General features: G+C 45.5%; 1 protein-coding gene across 1 annotated transcript in view; it reads right to left on the bottom strand.

Moving 5' to 3' along the window:
• LOC130071252 (segment polarity protein dishevelled homolog DVL-2-like) overlaps nucleotides 1–23,574 on the bottom strand; it is a 133,036-nt gene that overhangs the window by 90,255 nt on the left and 19,207 nt on the right. Inside the window, exon 2 of the mRNA XM_056235949.1 lies at nucleotides 104–173. Within this exon, the coding sequence (XP_056091924.1) occupies nucleotides 104–173 (70 nt within the window). The remainder of the gene's footprint in view (nucleotides 1–103; nucleotides 174–23,574) is intronic.

The raw sequence follows: 23,574 nt of genomic DNA, 5'->3' as shown, positions 1-23,574 counted from the left end.
CTGGTTTAGAATGTTTAAACATTTTAAGTGAATATAACAAAATAATATAATAGTACAGTAGCAGGTTGTGCGTGTAGTGAATGTGCAAAGAGCCATCTCCTACCCAAGAAACCACTCTTCCATTAAAGCAGGGAAGTTTTGCAGAGTCGTCTGATATCTCTTCCTTCACCACCCTGCCAAAAAACACCACAGGGACAGACATACACAGAGTTAACAAACATGTATGTCAGACTATTAACAAACAGACTTGTATGTCTGGAGCATGTGAAGAATCGACAATAAAGCTGACTAACTAACAAACATAGTTAAGTGCCATTTACACAAACTGTAGCTCAAAGAAATAAAGACAAAGACTAAAATATAAGACAGACCATGTCCAGAATAACATGGTAATGTCATGCTTACTGCACAGTACGTACTGTATGTTGACCAATATATTTTTAATTATGTAAAAGTAGTGTACAATTTCAAAAAGTTCATAACATTTGATTATTCTGTATTCATGTCAGTTATGAGTTTACATTGTGGAAGAACCATTCAACCGTAAATCAACTAAAAGCAGTTTAAATAACTAAAAGCAGTTTCTACACATGTAAATTCACATATACACTCACATAAAGGATTATTAGGAACACCATATTAATACTGTGTTTGACCCCCTTTCGCCTTCAGAACTGCCTTAATTCTACGTGGCATTGATTCAACAAGGTGCTGAAAGCATTCTTTAGAAATGTTGGCCCATATTGATAGGATAGCATCTTGCAGTTGATGGAGATTTGTGGGATGCACATCCAGGGCGAGAAGCTCCCGTTCCACCACATCCCAAAGATGCTCTATTGGGTTGAGATCTGGTGACTGTGGGGGCCATTTTAGTACAGTGAACTCATTGTCATGTTCAAGAAACCAATTTGAAATGATTCGAGCTTTGTGACATGGTGCATTATCCTGCTGGAAATAGCCATCAGAGGATGGGTACATGGTAGGGGTGGCACGGTTCACAAAACCCACGGTTCGGTTTGTATCACGGTTTTAGGGTCACGGTTCTCGGTTCTGTACGGTTCTTGTTGTTATTTTTTCTTTTAATCTTTAACACTCCAGAAATGTACTTCAGCATATGATATATAGCTTAATTATCCACAATTTAGGATACAGTATTAACAAAAATGTTATATGATGCAATCATACACAAACTGAATTTGACTTGACTTTAAACACATTATTGGGACCATCTCCGAGGAAAGCTAGGTGAGATTTTGATACAGCAAGAGAGAAGACATTGATGACATGCTTTTCGTTTATTTGGCAAAAAAAGTAGAATGTGTATCACTATCTCTACAGGAACTTATGTGCATTTTTAGCACACAAAGATTGAAATTAACTTGCATTTATCAAACTGCCAACTTAAGTGTAGCTAAGCTCTTACAAAAAATTTATCTTTTAAAAGAAAAAGAGAGGAACTCTTAAAACTCTGTCTTTTAAATAAGTCAAAATACATTAAACATAATTGCCTATAATTAGGCTATAGCAATAGCAAAGGCCATAATCATAAAGTGAAACATAAGTTCAACCTCAAAAACAGTATCAACAATGCTTCTATTCCCTGAGAGTGAGGATACATTTTTTTCACTTGAAATTAAAGTGCAGTATTTGGAAACATATGACTGGAGTTCTTATCTAAACTTAAAGTGCCACTGTAGCTGTTATATATTTAAATATCATAACAAGAAATCCAAAATGTTCCCACACACCGGACTTAATACGACACTGGCGCATCCTCCTACTCCGGTTAGCCTTCCGTATTTCTCCCACTTGCCACTTCTCCGCGTGACGTGACCTGCACAGAGCGATCGGTGAATGACATCAAAGAACCGCGAGAGTGATTGAAAAGCATACGGAGCCGTCGCGCTCGCGGTACTTTGATGTCATTCACCGATCGCTCTGTGCAGCACCGGTTCAACTCGAACAAGTCTCGTATGTATGTCCACACACGTCTTATTTCGCGCTAAAAGGAAACACGTCTGAGGTCACATACGGGCACGAGGCTACATTGCGCATGCGTCGAACCGTGAGACACACACACGCTCCGAACCGAGACAAGCGAACCGAACGGTTCGGATGTTTTTTCATGTACCGTGCCACCCCTAGTACGTGGTGGCCATAAAGGGATGGACATAGTCAGAAACAATGCTCAGGTAGGCCGTGGCATTTAAACGATGCCCAATTGGCACTAAGGGGCCTAAAGTGTGCCAAGAAAACATCCCCCACACCATTACACCACCACCACCACCAGCCTGCACAGTGGTAACAAGGCAGGATGGATCCATGTTCTTATTCTGTTTACACCAAAATCTGACTCTACCATCTGAATGTCTCAACAGAAATCGAGACTCATCAGACCAGGCAGCATTTTTCCAGTCTTCAACTGTCCAATTTTGGTGAGCTCTTGCAAATTGTAGCCTCTTTTTCCTATTTGTAGTGGAGATGAGTGGTACCCGGTGGGGTCTTCTGCTGTTGTAGCCCATCCGCCTCAAGGTTGTGCATGTTGTGGCTTCACAAATGCTTTGCTGCATACCTCGGTTGTAACGAGTTGTTATTTCAGTCAAAGTTGCTCTTCTATCAGCTTGAATCAGTCGGCCCATTCTCCTCTGACCTCTAGCATCAACAAGGCATTTTCGCCCACAGGACTGCCGCATACTGGATGTTTTTCTCTTTTCACACCATTCTTTGTAAACCCTAGAAATGGTTGTGCGTGAAAATCCCAGTAACTGAGCAGATTGTGAAATACTCAGACCGGCCCGTCTGGCACCAACAACCATGCCACGCTCAAAATTGCTTAAATCACCTTTCTTTCCCATTCTGACATTCAGTTTGGAGTTCAGGAGATTGTCTTGACCAGGACCCACACCCCTAAACTGCCATGTGATTGGTTGATTAGATAATTGCATTAATGAGAAATTGAACAGGTGTTCCTAATAATCCTTTAGGTGAGTGTAGATACCACAGATAGATTCATAGATACAGATCCTAGGGTAACTTGTCACAATGTCTCTTTTGTTGTCATGGTAGCTTTTTTCTCTCATGGTACTACACCAGCTGAACTGAAGTATCACGTACCAAGTTGTATTGCACTCAGCAGTATTATACCTCTATTATAGTGTGGATGTGACGTTAGGAGCAGATGGAGCAGGAACAATTCTGTTGTATTCATTTACACAAAAATATTATTATTAATATTATTACTATTACAGAGAATACTGGACTATTATTGGAATATTCTTCACTTATACACTGCTTTGCAATTCAGTTTTCATTGAAGGGAGACTCTGTAAAACCTATATTTTGAAGTTTAAAGTTCAAAACTTCAATAATGAATGAGAGCATTACAAACAAAGAAGTATTCCCAAAGCACGGTCCCACTTTATATTAAGTGGCCCTAATACCTGTGAACTTACATGGTTACTAGATATGTACTTAGTATGTAACTACAGTGTAAATACACATTGGTACATAGTATTTACAACTGTAATATTTGTGTAACCACACATATGTAACAACCCACGGAAAGGTATGTGTAAGTACAAATGTGTAACAGGACATTGGTAACAACACTTTTTCCACTACAGTAAGTACACATGTGTAACAGGCATTATGTAACTACATTTTGTAACAACAATATATTCACACAAGTTGTTCCACTTCCACACGCAGTCTTCCATACTGTAGTTACCAGTTAAGAACACACTGAAACCATGATGATTCCTATGTGTATACCATGTATTTACTATATGACCGGCAGGACTTATGTTGAATTACAGCTAAAGTTTTCCCTTGTGGTACCAGTGTACTTACATGGTAACTCCTCAGGAACTCTGCACTTGATACAATGTGTTAAACTGTCATAACTTACATGTATTATGCAAAACCCAAACCTCTGTGCAACTGTACTAACTGTGTACTTACATGGTAACTCCTCAGGAACTGTCCACTTAATATAAAGTGTAAAATGGTCATAACTTACTGTGTATTATGCAAAACCCAAACCTCTGTGCAACTGTACTAACATGGTAACTCCTCAGGAACTGTCCACTTAATATAAAGTGTAAAATGGTCACAACTTACTGTGTATTATGCAAAACCCAAACCTCTGTGCAACACTGTATTAACAGTGTAACTTACTTACATGGTAACTCCTCAGGAACTGTCCACTTAATATAAAGTGTAAAACGGTCATAACAGAGACCATCTCAGCAAACCCAAACCTCTCATAGTTTTATTAACAATAGCATTAAAATATATTTTGAGCCACTAATCCTACTCATACCCCTAAACCTACCCATAACCATTCCTTAAAACGAATCGGTTACCTAACGTAACCTCTGTTCTCTCTAGATGAGGGAACGAGTATTGTGTAAGCTAGCTTACGCTACGGGAAAGATTCATCTTTTCTGAGAATTTTAAGCCAAAAAATTATCCTATAATTTTGTATCCATTGTCAACGCAGTTCAGCTGCAGCAGACCATGAGCGGGCTAGCTAGCAGCTCATTGGTTCGCTCACAGAGAACTGCTTAAGCCTATGAGGAGACGCGAATGAACTCGCGGCCAATGAGAGTCTGACCTGCTCTCATTGTGTCAGAGCCCGCCGAAACGGGCGTGGTCAGAGAGTATAAAACTGGCGTCCTAGGCTGTAAACTCTGGTTTTCATAGAATGAAGCAAGAACGCTAGAAGCACAAGCACGGCCAGGAACGTAATACTCGTTCCCTCATCTAGAGAGAACCGAGGTTACGTTAGGTAACCGATTCGTTCGCTTACGAGAGGTCCTCTCGTATTGCGTAAGCTAGCTTACGCTACGGGAACACCTGGTCAACGCCGTGCGTGCTAAGCATCCACTATGAGTCCCAGGGGAGACCCCAGGGAACCCTTATGAGTGGGAATAAATATATGTACCTGTGACAAAGGCCAGCAGAGCGGGCCGGAGATTGTGTAGTACATAAGCACATGATAGAGAGGGACAGAGCAAAACCGGTCTGTGTGAATAACTCTCTACAGTGCAGCTCAACCAGAAGAGCTGTAACATACTAGACTGCTAGTAGTTTAGCCTGCAAGGCGGGAACTTCCAGATTGTAAAATCTGACAAAGGTGGAAGGGGAAGCCCATCCCGCTGCCACACAAATGTCATGAATGGAAATTCCGCTGGACCATGCCCACGATGAGGCCATGCCTTTAGTGGAATGAGCCCTGATGCCCAGAGGGCATGGCAGGTCTTTTGATGCGTATGCGGCTGCAATGGCATCAACTATCCATCTGGATAAAGTCTGTTTCGAGGCGGCCAACCCTTTGGTGCGCCCACCGAACGAAACAAAAAGCTGCTCGGATCGTCTGACCGGAGCAGTGCGAGTAATGTATAATCTCAGGGCCCTGACCGGACACAGGAGATTAGAGTCAGATTCACTATCGGATGCAGGCAGAGCCGATAGGGAAATAACTTGTGCCCTGAACGGGGTACCAATCGCTTTTGGGACATAACCATGTCTAGGTTTGAGAACGACTAAGGAGTCATTGGGCCCAAACTCGAGACAGGAAGCGCTAATGGACAGCGCGTGAAGGTCTCCCACACGTTTTACTGACGCGAGCGTGAGCTGAAAAACGGTTTTGAGCGAAAGGTATTTGAGGTCCACGGTGTTTAGCGGTTCGAATGGGGGGGCTTTCATAGCTTCGAGAACTATGGAAAGGTCCCAAATCGGCACCGAAGGGGGGTGTGGGGGGTTCATCCTTCTAGCTCCCCTGAGGAAGCGGATGACCAAGCCATCTTTGCCCAGTGACTGGCCGTGCCGGGGTTCAGCGAACGCTGCGACGGCTGCCACATACACCTTGAGAGTAGACGGGGACCTGCCCTTGTCCAACATCTTTTGGAGAAAAACTAGCAAGGAAGGAGCCTCGCATGACCGTGGATCCAAAATTTTTTCGGTGCACCATTTAGAGAACACAGACCATTTAGACGCATAGAGCCTTCTAGTAGAAGCCGCTCTAGCCTGCATGATCGTGTTTAACACTCCCTCTGGCAAAGCAACGGGTAGTTGTTGATCACCCACGCATGTAGAGCCCAGTGCTCTGGGTGGAGATGCCAGATCGTGCCGCGAGCTTGGGAGAGGAGATCTGCTCTGACTGGAATGGGCCACGGGGCTGTCTCTGACAGCTGAGTGAGCTCCGGAAACCAAGTCTGACCCTCCCAATGCGGGGCTATGAGGAGCACCGAGTGGCGTGTTTCCCTGATTCACTGAAGCACCTGTGGTAGCAGAGAAACCGGAGGGAATGCATAAAGCGGGCGGCTGGGCCAGGTCTGGGCTAGCGCGTCCTCGCTCTTTGAGAAAAATATTGGGCAGTGGGTGTTCTCTTCTGAGGCGAAGAGGTCCACCTCTGCTCTGCCGAATATTCGCCACAGCCTTTGGACTGTAAGAGTGTGCAGTCCCGGGGGGAATGGGTTTCTTGGACAGACTGTCTGGACCGTCGTTCAGATGGCCCGGCACGTGCGTCGCTCTGAGCGAGAGTAGGTGACACTGAGACCAAACTAAAATGCGTTCTGTCAGCCGGAAGAGATTCCTGGATCTGACTCCACCCTGACGGTTTAGATAGGAGACCACGGCTATATTGTCCGAACGGATCAGCACGTGGTGACCGTGAATGCGCGGAAGAAAGCGCGTGAGTGCGTTCTCGACCACCAACATCTCCAAACAGTTTATGTGGAGAAGGCTCTCCTGAGCTGACCAGGGGCCGAAGGCCGGTGAGCCCTCGCAGACCGCACCCCAACCCTGGTTGGATGCGTCTGTCGAGATGACTTTTCGGCGAGAAAGGATCCCCATGGAAACGCCCCGCTGAAACCATTCTGCCACAGTCCATGGCTGCAGAGCTGTGATACAGGTCTGCGTTACTTTTATCAACTGGCGGCCCGTGGTCCACGCACGGTGAGACACACGGCTCTTCAACCAGAGCTGAAGCGGGCGCATGCGTAGTAACCCCAGCTGGAGCACCGCGGAGGCTGAGGCCATGTAACCCAACGCCTTCTGAAAAGTTTTCAGAGGTGTGGGTCTGTTTATCTGAAAAGATGCGGCGAGACGCTGAACACGGCGCGCGCGCTGTGTTGACAGACGAGCCGTCATCGTGACCGAGTCTAGCTCTATACCCAAGAAGGAGATAGTCTGACTGGGTTGTAGTGCGCTCTTTGTCCAGTTGACAGAGAGGCCCAAAGCTTTCAGATGGTCGAGGAGAACTGTACGATGAGACAGTAGCTCTCTCTGTGATTGTGCCAAAATCAGCCAGTCGTCCAAATAGTTCAGTATTCACAGCCCCTGACTCCGCAGGGGGGCGAGCGCCGCATCCATGCACTTCGTGAACGTACGGGGTGCTAAGGATAGGCCGAACGGGAGGACGGTGTATTGATAAACCTGGCCTTCGAAGGCGAAACGTAAGAATGGCCTGTGAAGGGGATTTATCTGAATTTGAAAGTAAGCATCTTTCAGATCTAGTTAAATGAACCAGTCCCCCTGGCGCACATGCGCGAGGAGTTTTCTGATAGTGAGCATTTTGAACGGTCTCTTCATGAGAACTTTGTTCAGAAATCTGAGGTCTAAGATTGGTCTGAGGCCGCCGTCTTTCTTGGGAACCAGAAAATAACGGCCGTAAAACCCCGACTCGCTCATAGACAGAGGAACTCTCTCTATAGCCCTTTTGCACAATAGCTTTGCTATCTCTGAACGGAGCAGCGTCACTGCTTCTGGGTTCACAATAGTTTCTAGCCGCGCTCGAAAACGTGGAGGGCGGCGGTGAAACTGTAAGCGATAGCCTAGCCTTATTGTGTTTAGCACCCACTGGGAAATTCCCGGAATAGCTTCCCACGCTTTGAAGCGTAAAGCTAGGGGGTGAATGGCTACATGGTCCCCTTCGCAGCACATAGCGGGCTGCGCGAGCACGCTCATAGTGTTTATGACAGCGGGACTTACACTCAGAGAGGAGTTTATGGGCCGTGTAACAGAGTGAGCAGAGGTGGGACGCGCACACGGGCTCGTGGGCGCGCTTAAGCACTCTGAAACTCGAGCGGTTTGGAACCGCTTTATGAGAGTGGACTCTGTGTGAGCCACGGGAACTGAAGTGCTTTTGAGTATGAGTGAACACAGTGTTGTGGGCACATTTTCTACACAGGAGGCTTTTATGCTCTTTATGAGACTTCTCTGGGTCGCCGTGAAAACGGCGTTTGTGCTCATGCAAGCGGGAAGGGAGACCGGCTTGGTAATGGCGGAGTACACTGCTGTAGTAGCCGCGTGAGCGGGGACTAACAGAGGGCGAAACTTTGACGGCGGTCCGGCCGCGGCGGGAGAGCGCCGTCTTTTTCTCAGCTGTGCTAGGCATACTTCGAGCGATCAGGTTTCAGCGCGATCCTAGGCCGAGGCCCCCGAGGAGGCGGCGGTCTGTGGCGGCTGTCAGAGCGAGAACGAGGGCGGCCTCCCTGGCGTCGCTGAGAAGTCTGACTGTGCTGAGCTGGGCGCTGGGGTGGGGCTCGTGCAGGAGGCTGGTCACGTGAGCGGCCTGCAGAGGAGCTAGCGCGACGAGGCAGAAAGAGATTCATGGCCTGGGAGGCTTTCTGCACTTCGGAAAATCGGTCGACGATACCCGTGACAGCAGATCCGAAGAGGCCGGATGGAGAGAGCGGGGCGTTGAGAAAGGCGGCGCGCTCAGAATCTCCCATGTCGGCGAGTGTGAGCCACAAATGTCTCTCAGACACACAAATGGCGGCCATGCATTTCCCCAGGGCTTGAGCAGCAGATTTTGTAGCGCGAAGGGCAATGTCCGTGGCGCTCCTCAAATCCGCGACTGTGGGGGGATTTTTTCCGCTCTCGTCCCATTCACGAAGTATGTCACCCTGTAGTATCTGAAGGACGGACATGGAGTGAAGTGCAGAGGCTGCTTGGCCGGCGGCTGAGTAAGCGCGGGCGTGAAAGCTTGAAGTCGCTCTGCAGGCTTTAGAGGGAAGCACAGGTGATGAGCGCCATCTCGTGGAGGGCGGGGATAGATGTGCGGCGACCAGGTCCTCTACAGGGGGAATGGAGAGACAGCCCTTCTCTGCGGCTCCGTCCACAACGCGAAGCGGGGTGGAAGAGTCAGAACGAGTTCTAGCAGAGAGCGGGGAGTTCCAGGACTTCGTGAGTTCCGCGTGCAGTTCAGGCATGAATGGCGCGGCCCGTTTAGTGGCGGGAGTCGAGCGCTGGCGGAAGTAGCTGCCGTCCATACGGTTGATGGTCTGCTCGGGAGGAGGGGACCAATCGAGCCCGAGGCGTTCGACGGCCTGTGAGAGGAAGCGCACTAATTCCTCCTCGATTCCAGCGCGGGTCCCGGTGGATTCTCGGGCCGAGGAGGCGTGAGAACCGGACCATTCCTCACTGTCTGAGCCGAGAAGCGAACATGTCTCCTTGATGTCCGTGGCGTCATCGGAGGCGACAGAGCGGCCACTCGGCGGCAACTGTATGTCCGGAAGCGGCGGAGAAGGAGAGCGGGAGGCGACAGGCTCCGGCGGGATGAACGCTTCTGGCTGGGGTTCCGGCGGCCTCTGAGAGCGGCGTTTCTTCTTCCGCGGCGAAGTCAGAGGCGGCGCGGAAGCAACTTTAGATGCCTGAAGTCGAGCCCGCAGGGTCGACAACGGCATGTCTTCGCAGAGATCGCAGCCGCCATTGGCGAGGGCGAGCTCGGCGTGCTCCAATCCGAGGCAGAGAGCGCAGATGACGTGGCGGTCTCCAACCTCGAGGGGAGCGTGGCAAGAGCCGCAGGAAGATTTACGAGACATCTTGGAAAAGACGCTCTGCTCTTTTAGATACAAAATAATACAGGAAGCTTTTTGTAAAGGATACAAATCCATCGGATGGCGCTAGCTCGCAGGACGGCTGAAGGTGGCGAAGACGGCCGGCTTCCTCAGTCTCCCAGATGCTCGCAGAGTTGCCTTTTCAACGACGGCGGCTTCTCTCAGGATCAGCAGATGCGTGTAGCCTCGCTGAAGAGATGAAAATCAGAGTTTACAGCCTAGGACGCCAGTTTTATACTCTCTGACCACGCCCGTTTCGGCGGGCTCTGACGCAATGAGAGCAGGTCAGACTCTCATTGGCCGAGAGTTCATTCGCGTCTCCTCATAGGCTTAAGCAGTTCTCTGTGAGCGAACCAATGAGCTGCTAGCTAGCCCGCTCATGGTCTGCTGCAGCTGAACTGCGTTGACAATGGATACAAAATTATAGGATAATTTTTTGGCTTCAAATTCTCAGAAAAGATTAATCTTTCCCGTAGCGTAAGCTAGCTTACGCAATACGAGAGAACCTCTCGTAAGAGAACTACGTAGGCTAACGTTACACTTATGAAGAAAATAAAAACATAACAGACAGACAAGTAACGTTATAAATTTCACAATAATTTGGTACCAAAAGTCGTTCACATGATGATGCGTTGCAGCCGCAGTCCTCTCTGGCAGTATTATAATAGTTGTGTATGAGGTACAGATCAGAATATAAATTATTAATCCATGAAAATGTTAATCCGGTTTCGGTTCGCTCTGTGAAGGCGCGTGCGCTTCTCCATTTCAAATGTACTACACCGACTGAAACACGGCATGCCGCAATTTGTGACGAAGCAGGCGAGAGCCAATGAGCGTTTGATATCACGGCCGTAAAACATGTCGTAACGCTTCTTGAAGGCGCATTTTTTTAATTTGAATTCATCACCAGCACGCTTGAGCGCGGGATTTGACGTTGGCGGTCGCTGCTGAGAAATGGAGATGAAGATCACAAAGGGCTGAATTTGGATCGGTTTCTTGCAAACAACGTATGGATTCTAAAGATTTGTATTACATCAGGCTAATACAATTGATGTTTTTTTGTGAATTTATGTTGTGTTTTATTGGAGAAAACGCTTTTTGTGTCTCACGGTAAATAAACTAAATACTACAAAATGGTTAAACAATTAAACAAGGTATTTTTAAGGTTTTGAAGTTTAGGCTATTCTTGTTTATTGTTTACAGAACACTGTAATTTACTGTAAAGGCAAATAGGTCACCATAATGTCAAATCAAAAAATCTAAAATAAAGAGTAAATCTTTAAAAGTGCTATGCCGTAATATCCCAGAATCTATCAAAGCATAACTATCACATTTATATTTCAGAGTTTACTATCCACTACGTAACCTTGTGTTTTGCATTTACTGTGGTACACAACAATGACCCTAACAATTACACTTTATATTAAGTGGACAGTTCCTGAGGAGTTACCATGTAAGTACACTGTTAATGCAGTGTTGCACAGAGGTTTGGGTCTTGGATAGTACACAGTAAGTTATTACCATTTTACACTTTATATTAAGTGGACAGTTCCTGAGGAGTTACCATGTAAGTACACTGTTAATACAGTGTTACACAGAGGTTTGGGTTTTGCATAATACATGTAAGTTATGACCATTTTGCACTTTATATTAAGTGGACAGTTCCTGAGTTACCATGTAAAGTACACTGTTAATACAGTGTTGCACAGGGTTGGATTTTGAATAATACATGTAAGTTATGACAGTTTAACACATTGTATCAAGTGCAGAGTTCCTGAGGAGTTACCATGTAAGTACACTGTTAATACAGTGTTGCACAGAGGTTTGGGTTTTGCATAATACATGTAAGTTATGACCATTTTACACTTTATATTAAGTGGACAGTTCCTGAGGAGTTACCATGTAAGTACACTGTTAGTACAGTTGCACAGAGGTTTGGGTTTTGCATAATACACAGTAAGTTATGACCGTTTTACACTTTATATTAAGTGGACAGTTCCTGAGGAGTTACCATGTTAGTACACTGTTAGTACAGTTGCACAGAGGTTTGGGTTTTGCATAATACATGTAAGTTATGACAGTTTAACACATTGTATCAAGTGCAGAGTTCCTGAGGAGTTACCATGTAAGTACACTGGTACCACAAGGGAAAACTTTAGCTGTAATTCAACATAAGTCCTGCCGGTCATATAGTAAATACATGGTATACACATAGGAATCATCTTGGTTTCAGTGTGTTCTTAACTGGTAACTACAGTATGGAAGACTGCGTGTGGAAGTGGAACAACTTGTGTGAATACATATTGTTGTTACAAAATGTAGTTACATAATGCCTGTTACACATGTGTACTTACTGTAGTGGAAAAAGTGTTCTTACCAATGTCCTGTTACACATTTGTACTTACACATACCTTTCCGTGGGTTGTTACATATGTGTAGTTACACAAATATTACAGTTGTAAATACTATGTACCAATGTGTATTTACACTGTAGTTACATACTAAGTACATATATAGTAACCATGTAAGTTCACGCCACTTTATATAAAGTGGGACCAAAATATATAATTTAATTTTCATTTCATAATCATGTTATTCACAACATGTGAACACAGCATTAATTTATCTCTGGTTTTTATATTTATAATTAAATGCAGTGATATATTTTATACTGCTCTGTATTTGCATAAAACGTAAACCTAACGTAACCTCGGTTCTCTCTAGAAGAGGGAACGAGTATTGCGTAAGTTAGCTTACGCTACGGGAAAGATTCATCTTTTCGAGATATTGAAGCCAAAAAGTTATCCTTAATTTTTGCATTCATTGTCAACGCAGTGCAGCCCTAGAGCAGGCTGTCTAGAGTGCTCATTGGCTGCCCTGCGGCAACAGCAGCAGCCTACCACTGAGCCCGGCGTGACGTCACGTCATCGCGTCTTAGCCCGCCAGAATATAAGCGGGGCTCAGAGGCTGTCTCCCTGGTTTTCATAGACTGAAGCGAAAGTCACTCGTGGCGCGAGCACGGCAGGTTACGCAATACTCGTTCCCTCTTCTAGAGAGAACCGAGGTTACGTTAGGTAACCGATACGTTCTCTTACGAGAGATTCTCTCGTATTGCGTAAGTTAGCTTACGCTACGGGAACCCTATGTGAACGCCGTGCGCACCAAGCATCCACTTCATGAGTCTAAAGGGCATCCTAGATAAGCGGGGAATAAGGCGGCCAGCAACGCGGGCCGGCACAAGTACATAAGCACTCATAGGGAATACAGAGCGGCGCCGCCGGTACGTATAAGCATATAGCATATTAACCCAATATAGTGCAGCTCAACCAGGAGAGCTAAGTCATGTGAGAGTAGCCTGCGCACGATCAGTTCTGGACAGAACGTAAATCTCACTTATATTGACAGAAGTTTAGCCTGCAGGGAGGGAACTTCCAGGTTATAGAACCTAACAAAGGTGGACGGGGAGGCCCAGCCCGCCGCCACACATATGTCATGAATAGAAATTCCACTGGACCATGCCCATGACGAGGCCATGCCTCTAGTGGAATGAGCCCTGACGCCCAAAGGGCATTGCAGACCTTTCGACGCATAGGCAGCTGCGATAGCGTCCACTATCCATCTGGACAGGCTTTGTTTCGAGGCGGCGAGACCTTCGTTCGTGGGTTCAGATTTTTGTCGGTGCACCATTTGGAGAACACAGACCATTTAGACGCGTAAAGCTTTCTAGTAGAGGGAGCTCTAGACTAAGTAATCGTGTTCATCACTCCTTCTGGCAGGATAACGGGTATCCGTTGATCAACCATGCGTGCAGAGACCAGTGCTCTGGATGGGGATGCCAGATCGAGCTGCAAGCTTGAGAGAGGAGATCTGTCCTCACCGGAATCGGGCACGGGGCTGTTTGTGACAGCCGCGTCAGCTCCGGGAACCAAGTTTGGTTCTCCCATCGCGGGGCTATAAGGAGCACCGAGTGGCGCGTTTCCCTGATTCTCTTGATCACCTGTGGCAACAGTGAGACCGGAGGGAAAGCATACAGCGGGCGGCTGGGCCAGATTTGGGCTAGCGCGTCCTCGTTCTTCGAAAAGAACATTGGGCAGTGAGCGTTGTCTTTTGACGCAAAGAGGTCGACTTCCGCTTTGCCGAAAAGGCGCCATAGTGACTGGACTGTTTGGGGGTGCAGGGACCATTCCCCCAGGGGAATAATGTCTCTGGACAGTTTGTCTGGGCCGTCGTTCTTCGTTCGATACATGACAGCACCCATCATCACTCCCCGCTGATACCAGTCGGCCGCTAACCAGGGCTGCAGAGCCGTAATGCAGCTCTGAGTCACTCTGATTCGTTCGCAGCCGGAGGCCCAAGCTCGCCGAGACGCCCGAGCGTTCAGCCAAGGTTGTAGTGGCGCCATGCGCATTAAGCCCAGCTGGAGCACTGCTGGAACACAAATTACTGTTGTTCCGGGTAGAAAGTAAACATGCTGTCGTATTTAGTTATGTTCGTTGAGCTCGTAAGAGTACTTTAAAGAACAGATGTATAGATACAACAAGCCTGGCGAGGGAGCACCAGCATGCTGATTTTAATGAGGTGTTTGAAAGAAAAAGTGAGATAGAAACAGAAGAGAGAGAGAGTTGAATGATGACAGACTATAGAACATTTTTTAATCTTAGGATAAAGTCACATGTGCATGTAGCCATGGTCCTTTGTCTTCCCACATCTGCGGACTGCACAATGGTGGGCAATGTTTTACAATGGCCAAGGTCTACAATGGTAAACATCACAACCTAAAAGAAACTGTTCAAATTAGATTTATTAAAGATGCAGTCCGCAGTTTTTCCTCTTTGTCGCCATCTCTGTTTGAAATCTGCAATTGCAGTCATTCACGGAGTTATCAACTTTACGTAAGTTGTACTTCGACACGGCACAGTGCAGACGAACACAATGTTTGAGGAGAATGTGCAGCTGTCAGTCACCGCACCGGTGTGGATCCTGTCATTCAGATTATTCTTTTTGGAAGTATGACCAACATAATAATTTTCACCGGAAAATGTCATCTGAACAAGTAAGTAACATCCACTTTTGTTCTGGTTCTGACATTGCAGTAAATCGCGCTGATTAAATCTAACAATCAATATCACGCAAAACCGTGCAAATTATACTTTGTTCTCAAATTGTTAATGTTAACAACGTCAGCATTACGTGACTTCATGTAATGTCCTTCCGATATGTATCCTTGTTTTCGTATGGGCCGGTTGCAGTCTCTTTTTTTCTGTAGCCACTCCGAAGTCCGAACGAAGACTTTTGCATTTTACAACGGGTGAATCTCTAGCTGTCACCGGTGATTGTCGTTTGAACCTTTCTGGATCCGCCATCAAATTGATAAGTTTAATTATATCAAGTGCTGTGAGAAAAGGCTATAAATCGCCACCTCCAACATCCTCACACGCAATATAGCTTATACTAGCCAAGACACCTTCTTTATGTGTACAGATGTGACGTAATGACGCAAAGACATGCTCAAATCTCCCGCGGAAATCCACCAATACCACTGGAATTTAAAACATTATTGCAAGCTTACCGCTTTGAATCGAGCTAAGGTAAGCAGATAGTTTTGAACACTGGCTGGTTATGCATTTTCTCAAATATGTATTTTGGATCATTTTTAACCCAAAAAAAGGACTGCAGCTTTAATAATTATAGATTTATAAATAATAAAAAATTACGAGAAACAAACAACTGTAATATTACCAAAGCCACTAGAAGACAAGCCTGCAACCTTTAGCCAAAAAAGTGTAACTGCTAATGCTAACAACTGCGTAGTGTAGGGAAGGAGACCAGAGGCTGTTTTTTTTTTAATGGATGTCAATGTAGAAAAGGCATCACTACGCTGAATAAACGGCTTTTGTGAGGAAATAACTTATTGTTTAATGAATTTACAGCCTGTCCACTAATCTTCAACATGTTTTACGCTAAACAATCTTTTTGTTTGGAATGATATTGTGGCGAGCAGGACGAGGGCCGTGGGAGAACGACGCTAGGCCGGTGGCGTGATTGCTGATGAGCGAATTAGGACATACAAAAAACTTCCAAACCCATCTAAGGGTAAAAATTTAATTGATGTTCAACAAATAAAAAACAGATATAATACAAATGACCAAATGATAAAGCTTGGGTTGCTGAATATTCGATCCCTTACTTCAAAAGCACTTATTGTTAATGATATGATTACAGACTATAACCTTGTGACGTGTTGTGTTTGACAGAAACCTGGCCAAACAATTACATTACTTTAAATGAGTCCACCCCCCAGGATTACCGTTATAAACATGAACCTCGTCTGAAAGACAAAGGGGGAGGTGTTGCTGTAATTTATAGTCATATTTTCAGAATTACTAATAAATCTAGTTTCAAATATATTTATTTTGAAGTGTTGGTGCTTAAAGGATAATTCCGGTATTTAACACTTTGAGTCTATTTTCTAGTTTGTTTTGGATGATCTAGAGTGGTGGACTTAGAAATGTTGACGATGGGTCCTGTCTCGACTTTTTGACTATTTTAGAATCGCCTCTGAGCGCTTCAGAGTGGATGTCTATGGGCATGCTCAAACTGTCCTTAAAACAACCCTTAACGTTCGTTTTCAAAACTGTGCAACTCACCGAGTGGTTAGTGGTGTTCGTTGATGTTCCAAAACAAGTAGCGTAGCGAAATACAGTTTCTGTCGTGTTTTATTTGCCATTTTTTAAAATCGCATTGATGTCTGCTGGAGGACTCAGTGCTATGCTTCAGACTCAAATATCGAGCGGAAGTTTATACGCGGTTGTGAGGTATCTGAAAAAATAGTTCCACTATAGAAAATAACACGGATTGAAAGCATACATTGCGCCAATATATTTGTTTTTAATCATCAACGAACACCACTAACCACTCGGTGAGTTGCACAGTTTTGAAAACCAACGTTAAGGGTTGTTTTAAGGACATGTTTGAGCATGCCTATAGACATCCACTCTGAAGCGGTCAGAGGCGATTCTAAAATAGTCAAAAAGTCGAGACAGGACCCATCGTCAACATTTCTAAGTCCACCACTCTAATTCATCCAAAACAAACTAGAAAATAGACTCAAAGTGTTAAATACCGGAATTATCCTTTAATGTAACAATATATAGTGTAAATGATAAATCACATTTGAGATTTTTGCTGGCTACTGTATACAGGCCACCAGGGCACCATACAGACTTTATCAAAGAATTTGCTGACTTTCTATCAGAGTTAGTACTCACTGCAGATAAAGTCCTAATTTTTGGTGATTTTAATATACGTACATGTAGATAACGAAAAAGATGCATTGGGATTGGTCTTTAAAGATACTCTATTGGAGTTAGACAACACGTGTCAGGACCTACTCATTCTCGTAATCATACTCTAGATCTATTATCACACAGAATCAATGTTAATGACGTTGAAATTCTGCAGCAGAGCGATGACATCTCAGATCATCATCTAGTCTCGTATAAACTTCATTTAGGCTGCAAAGGCGACTCCGCGTTACAAATATGTTAGACCTATCAATTTTGCCACTAAAGATTGCTTTATTAATAATCTTCCTGATCAGTTTCATCATCTCAGCATCCCAGATAGCTTAGAAGAACTCGATATTGCAACAGAAACTTTTAACTCTCTTTTTTCCAGCACTTTAGACACAGTTGTTCCGTTGCGCTTAAAGAAGATTAAAGAAAATAGTCCAACGCCGCGGTACAACGAGCACACTTAGGCCCTTAAGAGAGCAGCCAGAAAAATGGAGCGCAACTAAGAAAACAAAACTAGAAGCATTTCGCATTTCATGGAAGGAGAGCTCGATTGCATACAGAGAGGCCTTAAAGGGGTCATATAATGGTACATGCACTTTTACAAGTTGATTGTACTGAAATGTGTGTTGGCAGTGCCTGTACACAACCATCATAAAATGATAAAAATCCATCTAGTGTTTTTGTTTTAATCTCCTTATATGTTTTCCCCTGTCTCAAATCAAGACGTTCGACCTTGTGACGTCACACGCTCGGAAGCCCCTCCCACGATTGTTGATTGACAGCAACGTTTCAACACAGACCCGCCCTCGCTCGTGAGGGAGCTGTCAATCATAGTCTGCGCGGACCGGCGCGGTCATTGTTGATATGCTGGAGCACTGTCTATGAGCAGAATGGCGTCTAAGCGATTGTGGTGTTCTGTTCTTGGGTGTAATAACGAACACAGCAGTCATTTTAATGTTCCTAAATCCGAACCGCTGAAGACGCAGTGGCTGAGTTTGTTTTCGAAGGGAATATTCCCCGCGAGCAACGTCAATGCTCTCATGTTTGCGCAAATCATTTCTCACCAGACTGCTTTATAAACGAGGGTCAGTATAAAGCTGGTTTTGCTAAGAAGCTGCTCATGAAAAAAGGATCGGTACCAGCTATTCGTGTTCCTGCTGAACCTCTAGAACAACTGAAGTGAGTGTAACGTTTTTATAACTTTATATTAATCTTTGCAAATCGCTAGCTGCACGCTTCACAATGAATGCGTCTAAGGTTTACACTTAGGGTACATTACGGCATGTTTTCTATGTATGATGTTCTCAATATAATTCATAATCCCACGTTTATACTGAACAACGCGTTATGGTTATTGTGTTACAAATGGTGTACGCACAGAACAGAGGGGCGGAGTGAGCAAAGCTCATTATCATTTAAAGTCATATGCACTGAAACGGCATGCTGAAAACAGCTGTTTTTGACCAAGTAAAATAAGTGTTCCCTTTCAAGGGAACTTCGAGCTGCGTTTGAGACGCGGTGGGAACGCTCTGCGTGATTGCGTCATGAAGCACGTGTAAAATCAGTCCAATGGAAGCCCGATACGTCATAGGTGACGTCATAGACCAGGAAACTATAAAGCACCCTTGAAAACAGACCGCGACAGCTTCTGTTGTCTTCAGTAAGCGCTCTCTGTGACTCAGTCCTTGTCTATTTATTGTTGTCTGTCCGATCATTTCATATATATATATCATTATGGCGAGCAAGCAAGATTAAAAACGTTGTGTTGTCCCTTGCCCTCGTTTCATTACGGGTGGGGACACACATCAGATGTGTGTTGCTTGTTTGGGAGTGGAGCATGCTCAGTCGGTCCTCGAGGGGGCTGACTGCGAGCATTGCATGAGTTTGTCCATGAAAACTCTCCGCTCTCGCCGGGCATTCTTTGAGGAGGATGGTTCGGGTCGTGTTCCCCGAGGTGCGGGTCCCGCGGCTGCCGAGGCACTGCGGCGGCGTTCATCTTGGGGTTCACATATGGATTTAGTAGCGGGGTTTGAGACGGGCCCCGCCCTTTCTCAACCCTTACCTGCTGAATCCGGTGTCCCAGCCCAGGAAGGAGCCCGCTCTGCGGTTTCTCCTCCCCAGGCTGAGACACCACTGTTGCGGCTATCCAGTTCTGAGGAACTGGATGTCGTTGATATGGGGGAATTTGAGTTTTCGCCAGCTCATACCCCTGCTGATGAGGAGCTTATGGAGGTTTTATCTCGTGCTGTTACTAAATTAAATATTGAGTGGCCAGCTGATGATATTGATGTTGAATCAAGAAAGAGTCTTCTAGATGAACGTTATTTACCATCTAGATCACGACCTCCTCGTCGGGAACTCCCGTTTTTTCCTGATCTTCACACTGAGGTGTCCAGATCTTGGAATAAACCGGCGTCTTTCAGAGTTCATAATCCTCAAACTAGTAATTATAGTAAAGTTAGAGGTATGGATAATTATGGTTATTTGACGATGCCTCGTGCGGAAGAGACGCTTGCGAGGTATCTCTCCCCCGAGTCAGCGTCATCACTGAAAGCCCCGACGTTACCCACCAGACCATTAAAAAATACATCAATGCTGGTGGGTAAAGCGTATTCGGCAGCAGGTCAGGCTGCAGCATGTTTACATACAATGTCGATTTTACAAGCTTATCAGGCTGACCTGCTGAGGGACATGGATGAATGTGAGGAAGTTAGTGCTGATACTGTTCGTGAATTACGTCGCACAACAGATCTATCTCTCCGGGCCACCAAGGAAACGGCTAAATCAGTGGGCCGTTCTATGGCAGCCCTGGTGGCCACGGAGCGTCATTTATGGTTGAATCTTTCTGAAATCAAGGATAAAGATAGATCTGTTCTTCTGGACGCACCGCTTTCTCCTACAAGTCTGTCCGGCGATGCTATAAATTGTGTTGTCGATAGGTTTCAAGAAAATAAAAAACAAGCGGCTGCGTTTCAGAGGTTTCTTCCTCGCCGGTCCAGTGTCCCTGAGGCTGCACGTAATATAAAGATGGAGCAGCCTCGTCCGTCTACGAGCTCCGCACACAGATTCCAGCAGAAACAGAGCGTCGCTGCTCGGGCTCCTCCACAATCTGGGGTTCCCGAGTGGCGTTCGCAGTCCAGGCCTGTTGGGGGTAGACAGGATCTGAGGACTGTCATCTCCAAGAGAGCCTGGACTAAGAAGAAGTCCTGACGCCGAGTGTGCCAGGCTTCTGAGGGTGGTCCCCTCCAAGGAGGAACGATTCCGAGGAACCGTTTCTCTTTGGCGCCCTCCGGGGGGCGATTCTCCGAGGAGAGTCGCAGCGTTGCCACATCGGTTGTTCCCTGCCGGTTCGCCGTTTCTTCTATTGGGAGAGATCCTCTGATTATTCGTTTTCTCCATGGTACATTGAGGTTGAGACCTGCACTGCACTCTAGAGCACCGGCTTGGGATTTAGCCATTGTACTTGAGGGTCTGGCTCTCGCTCCCTTCGAGCCTATTGAAGAGGTTTCAGAAAAATTCCTCACTTTGAAAGCTTTGTTTCTCCTTGCTATTTCTTCTATCAAGAGAATTGGAGATTTGCATGCCCTGTCGGTTGCTCCTTCATGCCTGGAATTTGCACCTGGTATGGTGAAAGCATTTCTATACCCTAGACCGGGCTATATACCTAAGTTCCCAGTGAATGTTGGGGGCCCAATAGTGTTGCAGACCTTTTATCCTCCACCTTTTAATACCCCAGATCAGGAACAATTGAACCTGTTATGTCCAGTTCGGGCATTAGATGCCTACGTTCACAGAGCTGCCCTGTGGCGTAAGTCAGAGCAATTATTTGTATGTTTTGGGTCACTCAGAAGAGGGTGCCCTGCATCGAAACAGGTTATGAGCAAATGGATAGTCGAGGCTATCTCATTGGCTTATGAAGCGGCCGGTCAGCCTTCACCTATGGCTGTACGGGCCCATTCTACTAGGAGTATGGCGGCCTCTACGGCCTTAGTTTCGGGTGTTTCCCTTCTTGACATTTGTAATGCGGCAGGCTGGTCCTCTCCGCATACATTTGTCAGGTTTTATGACCTTGACCTCTCCACTCCTGGGGCGAGGTTGCTTGCTTCTTAGTGTGCGCCAAGGACTTCACACAGAACGGGCATTTGTCACTATGGCGTAGTGGGTATGGGGTTCCCACCGCGTCTCAAACGCAGCTCGAAGTTCCCTTGAAAGGGAACGTCTCAGGTTACGTATGTTACCCTGGTTCCCTGAGAGGGAACGAGACGCTGCGTTTGCCTGCCATACTTCCTGCATACCCTGATCGACTTACTTCAGACTTTTCAGAAGCTGTCGCGGTCTGTTTTCAAGGGTGCTTTATAGTTTCCTGGTCTATGACGTCACCTATGACGTATCGGGCTTCCATTGGACTGATTTTACACGTGCTTCATGACGCAATCACGCAGAGCGTTCCCACCGCGTCTCAAACGCAGCGTCTCGTTCCCTCTCAGGGAACCAGGGTTACATACGTAACCTGAGACGTTTTCTTACAATACTAATGAGAATTTGTAATTAAAGTATATTACAAACTTTTAATTTAGACCCTAAAGAATCATACTAGCTTGTACAAAAATGGCATTATATGACCCCTTTAAAAGCTGCTAGATCTGTTTATTTGTCAACCCTATTAGAAGAAAATAAACAAAACCAGAGGTATTTATTTGAAACAGTGTCTAAACTAACGAAAAATAAAGCTTCAAGCCCAGAAGTTTCCAAGCAGCACAGCACAGGGATGCAAACACATGTATGGTCAAAAAAGAGAGAGGTAATCGAACCCCTCGCCCCGCGGCAAATATTCAGATCCCGGTACGTTGCTTACATGGCTAGGCACATAGAGTAAAATGAAATTCAAATAAAGTTTTGACAAAAAAGGTTTTATAAAAAGATAAACCTCACATATTTCAGCCTTTACAGTTTTTTTGGATTGCCAAACGACAGTGAGCACAACTGGAGCTACATGTGCAAAACTCTAACTACAGTCTGCACTACCAACAGTCCCCTGAGCTAAACAGTTCACATCACCTGCAAAACTCATTCCAAGCAACAACTCTTAACACACACTCAACACAGGCTCAGTGCAGCCAAACACTCTGCACAACCCTCACTGAGATAACACACACCGTCACTCAGAACACACTGAGAGTAAAAACACTAGCATCAAACACCAATACAGAAAATACCAACTTTTCATCTTTACAGTTTGAACAATTTCAGTGACTTCATCATACAAAGTAATATTTTCTTCAAAGAAAAGTGACATTCTTTCACATGATTTATTTAAATTTTTAGAACATAATTCTTTAAGGTAAATGAAAATTAGCAGTTTGCTTCAATAGTCTGTAGTAATTTACAGAATTACAGTAATGAGAAAAAAAAGGTAGAAACTAAACGTACATACTGTAATTCCAACAAATAATTGAAGGGCTAATCCTGCCTCTCTCTAGCATCAGACCACAGGTGTTCAGCCGTTCAGCTGAGAGTGCAGTCAGCAGTGTTTGAAAGGCACAAGGCTGACATCTATTCTGTTTTGAATGTGTGGTTCACAGTTTTGACAGCAGTGTATTAGCATTTGAACAAAGTGCTGTAAATCCACAGTGTTGTGCAGGTTGTGGTTTGGGATAAGTGTGTAGAGTTTTGAAAACTGTGTTCAAGCAATGAAACACGAACTAGAGTTTGGCCCACATGAACGTACTCGGTTACTAACGTAACCTCGGTTCTCTCTAGAGAGGGAACGAGTACTGCGTAATAGCTTACGCTAGGGGAAAACCTCTTTTCCACGAGATATTGAAGCCAAAAATTATCCTTAATTTTTTATTAATGTAAAACGCTTTGCAGCAGCAAGCAGACACAGGCGAGACAGCTCGCGCGCCTATTGGCTGCTCTTGCGGCAAATGCAGCAGCCTATCGAGAGAGACTCTGCGTGACGTAATGACCAATGGGGGCAACTCGCGCCCATATCGTCACGTCCCGCCAGAAAGGGCGTGGTCTCACTCTATAAATATGCTCGTTAGGCTGGTACAAGCTGGTTTTCATCGCCGAAGCGAACCAGAGCGTATTCCAAGCACGGCACGATACGCAGTACTCGTTCCCTCTCTAGAGAGAACCGAGGTTACGTTAGTAACCGAGTACGTTCTCTTACGAGAGTATCTCTCGTACTGCGTAATAGCTTACGCTAGGGGAACACAATGCAACACGCCGTGCGTACAGGGATCCAACACCAAAGTCCCAGGGGCCGAAGCCCAGGGCTCATATAGTGCATAATCACCATAAACTCACATAGAGTGGAGGAAGAGAGGCTGGAAGCGTCATTACTTATAAAATAGCACCCAGCGGGGCTATCATATGACAATAAAACGCGCAGCCAGGGTGAAAGCTTTCAGCCTGATCTGGGTGGCCAT

The sequence above is a fragment of the Rhinichthys klamathensis genome, unplaced genomic scaffold, assembly GCF_029890125.1.
Source record: "Rhinichthys klamathensis goyatoka isolate OS25496 unplaced genomic scaffold, OSU_Roscu_1.1 h1tg000019l_1, whole genome shotgun sequence".
NCBI lineage: Eukaryota > Metazoa > Chordata > Actinopteri > Cypriniformes > Leuciscidae > Rhinichthys > Rhinichthys klamathensis.
The sequence above is the reverse complement of the archived record's forward strand: the minus strand, read 5'-3'. Positions and strand labels throughout refer to the sequence as shown.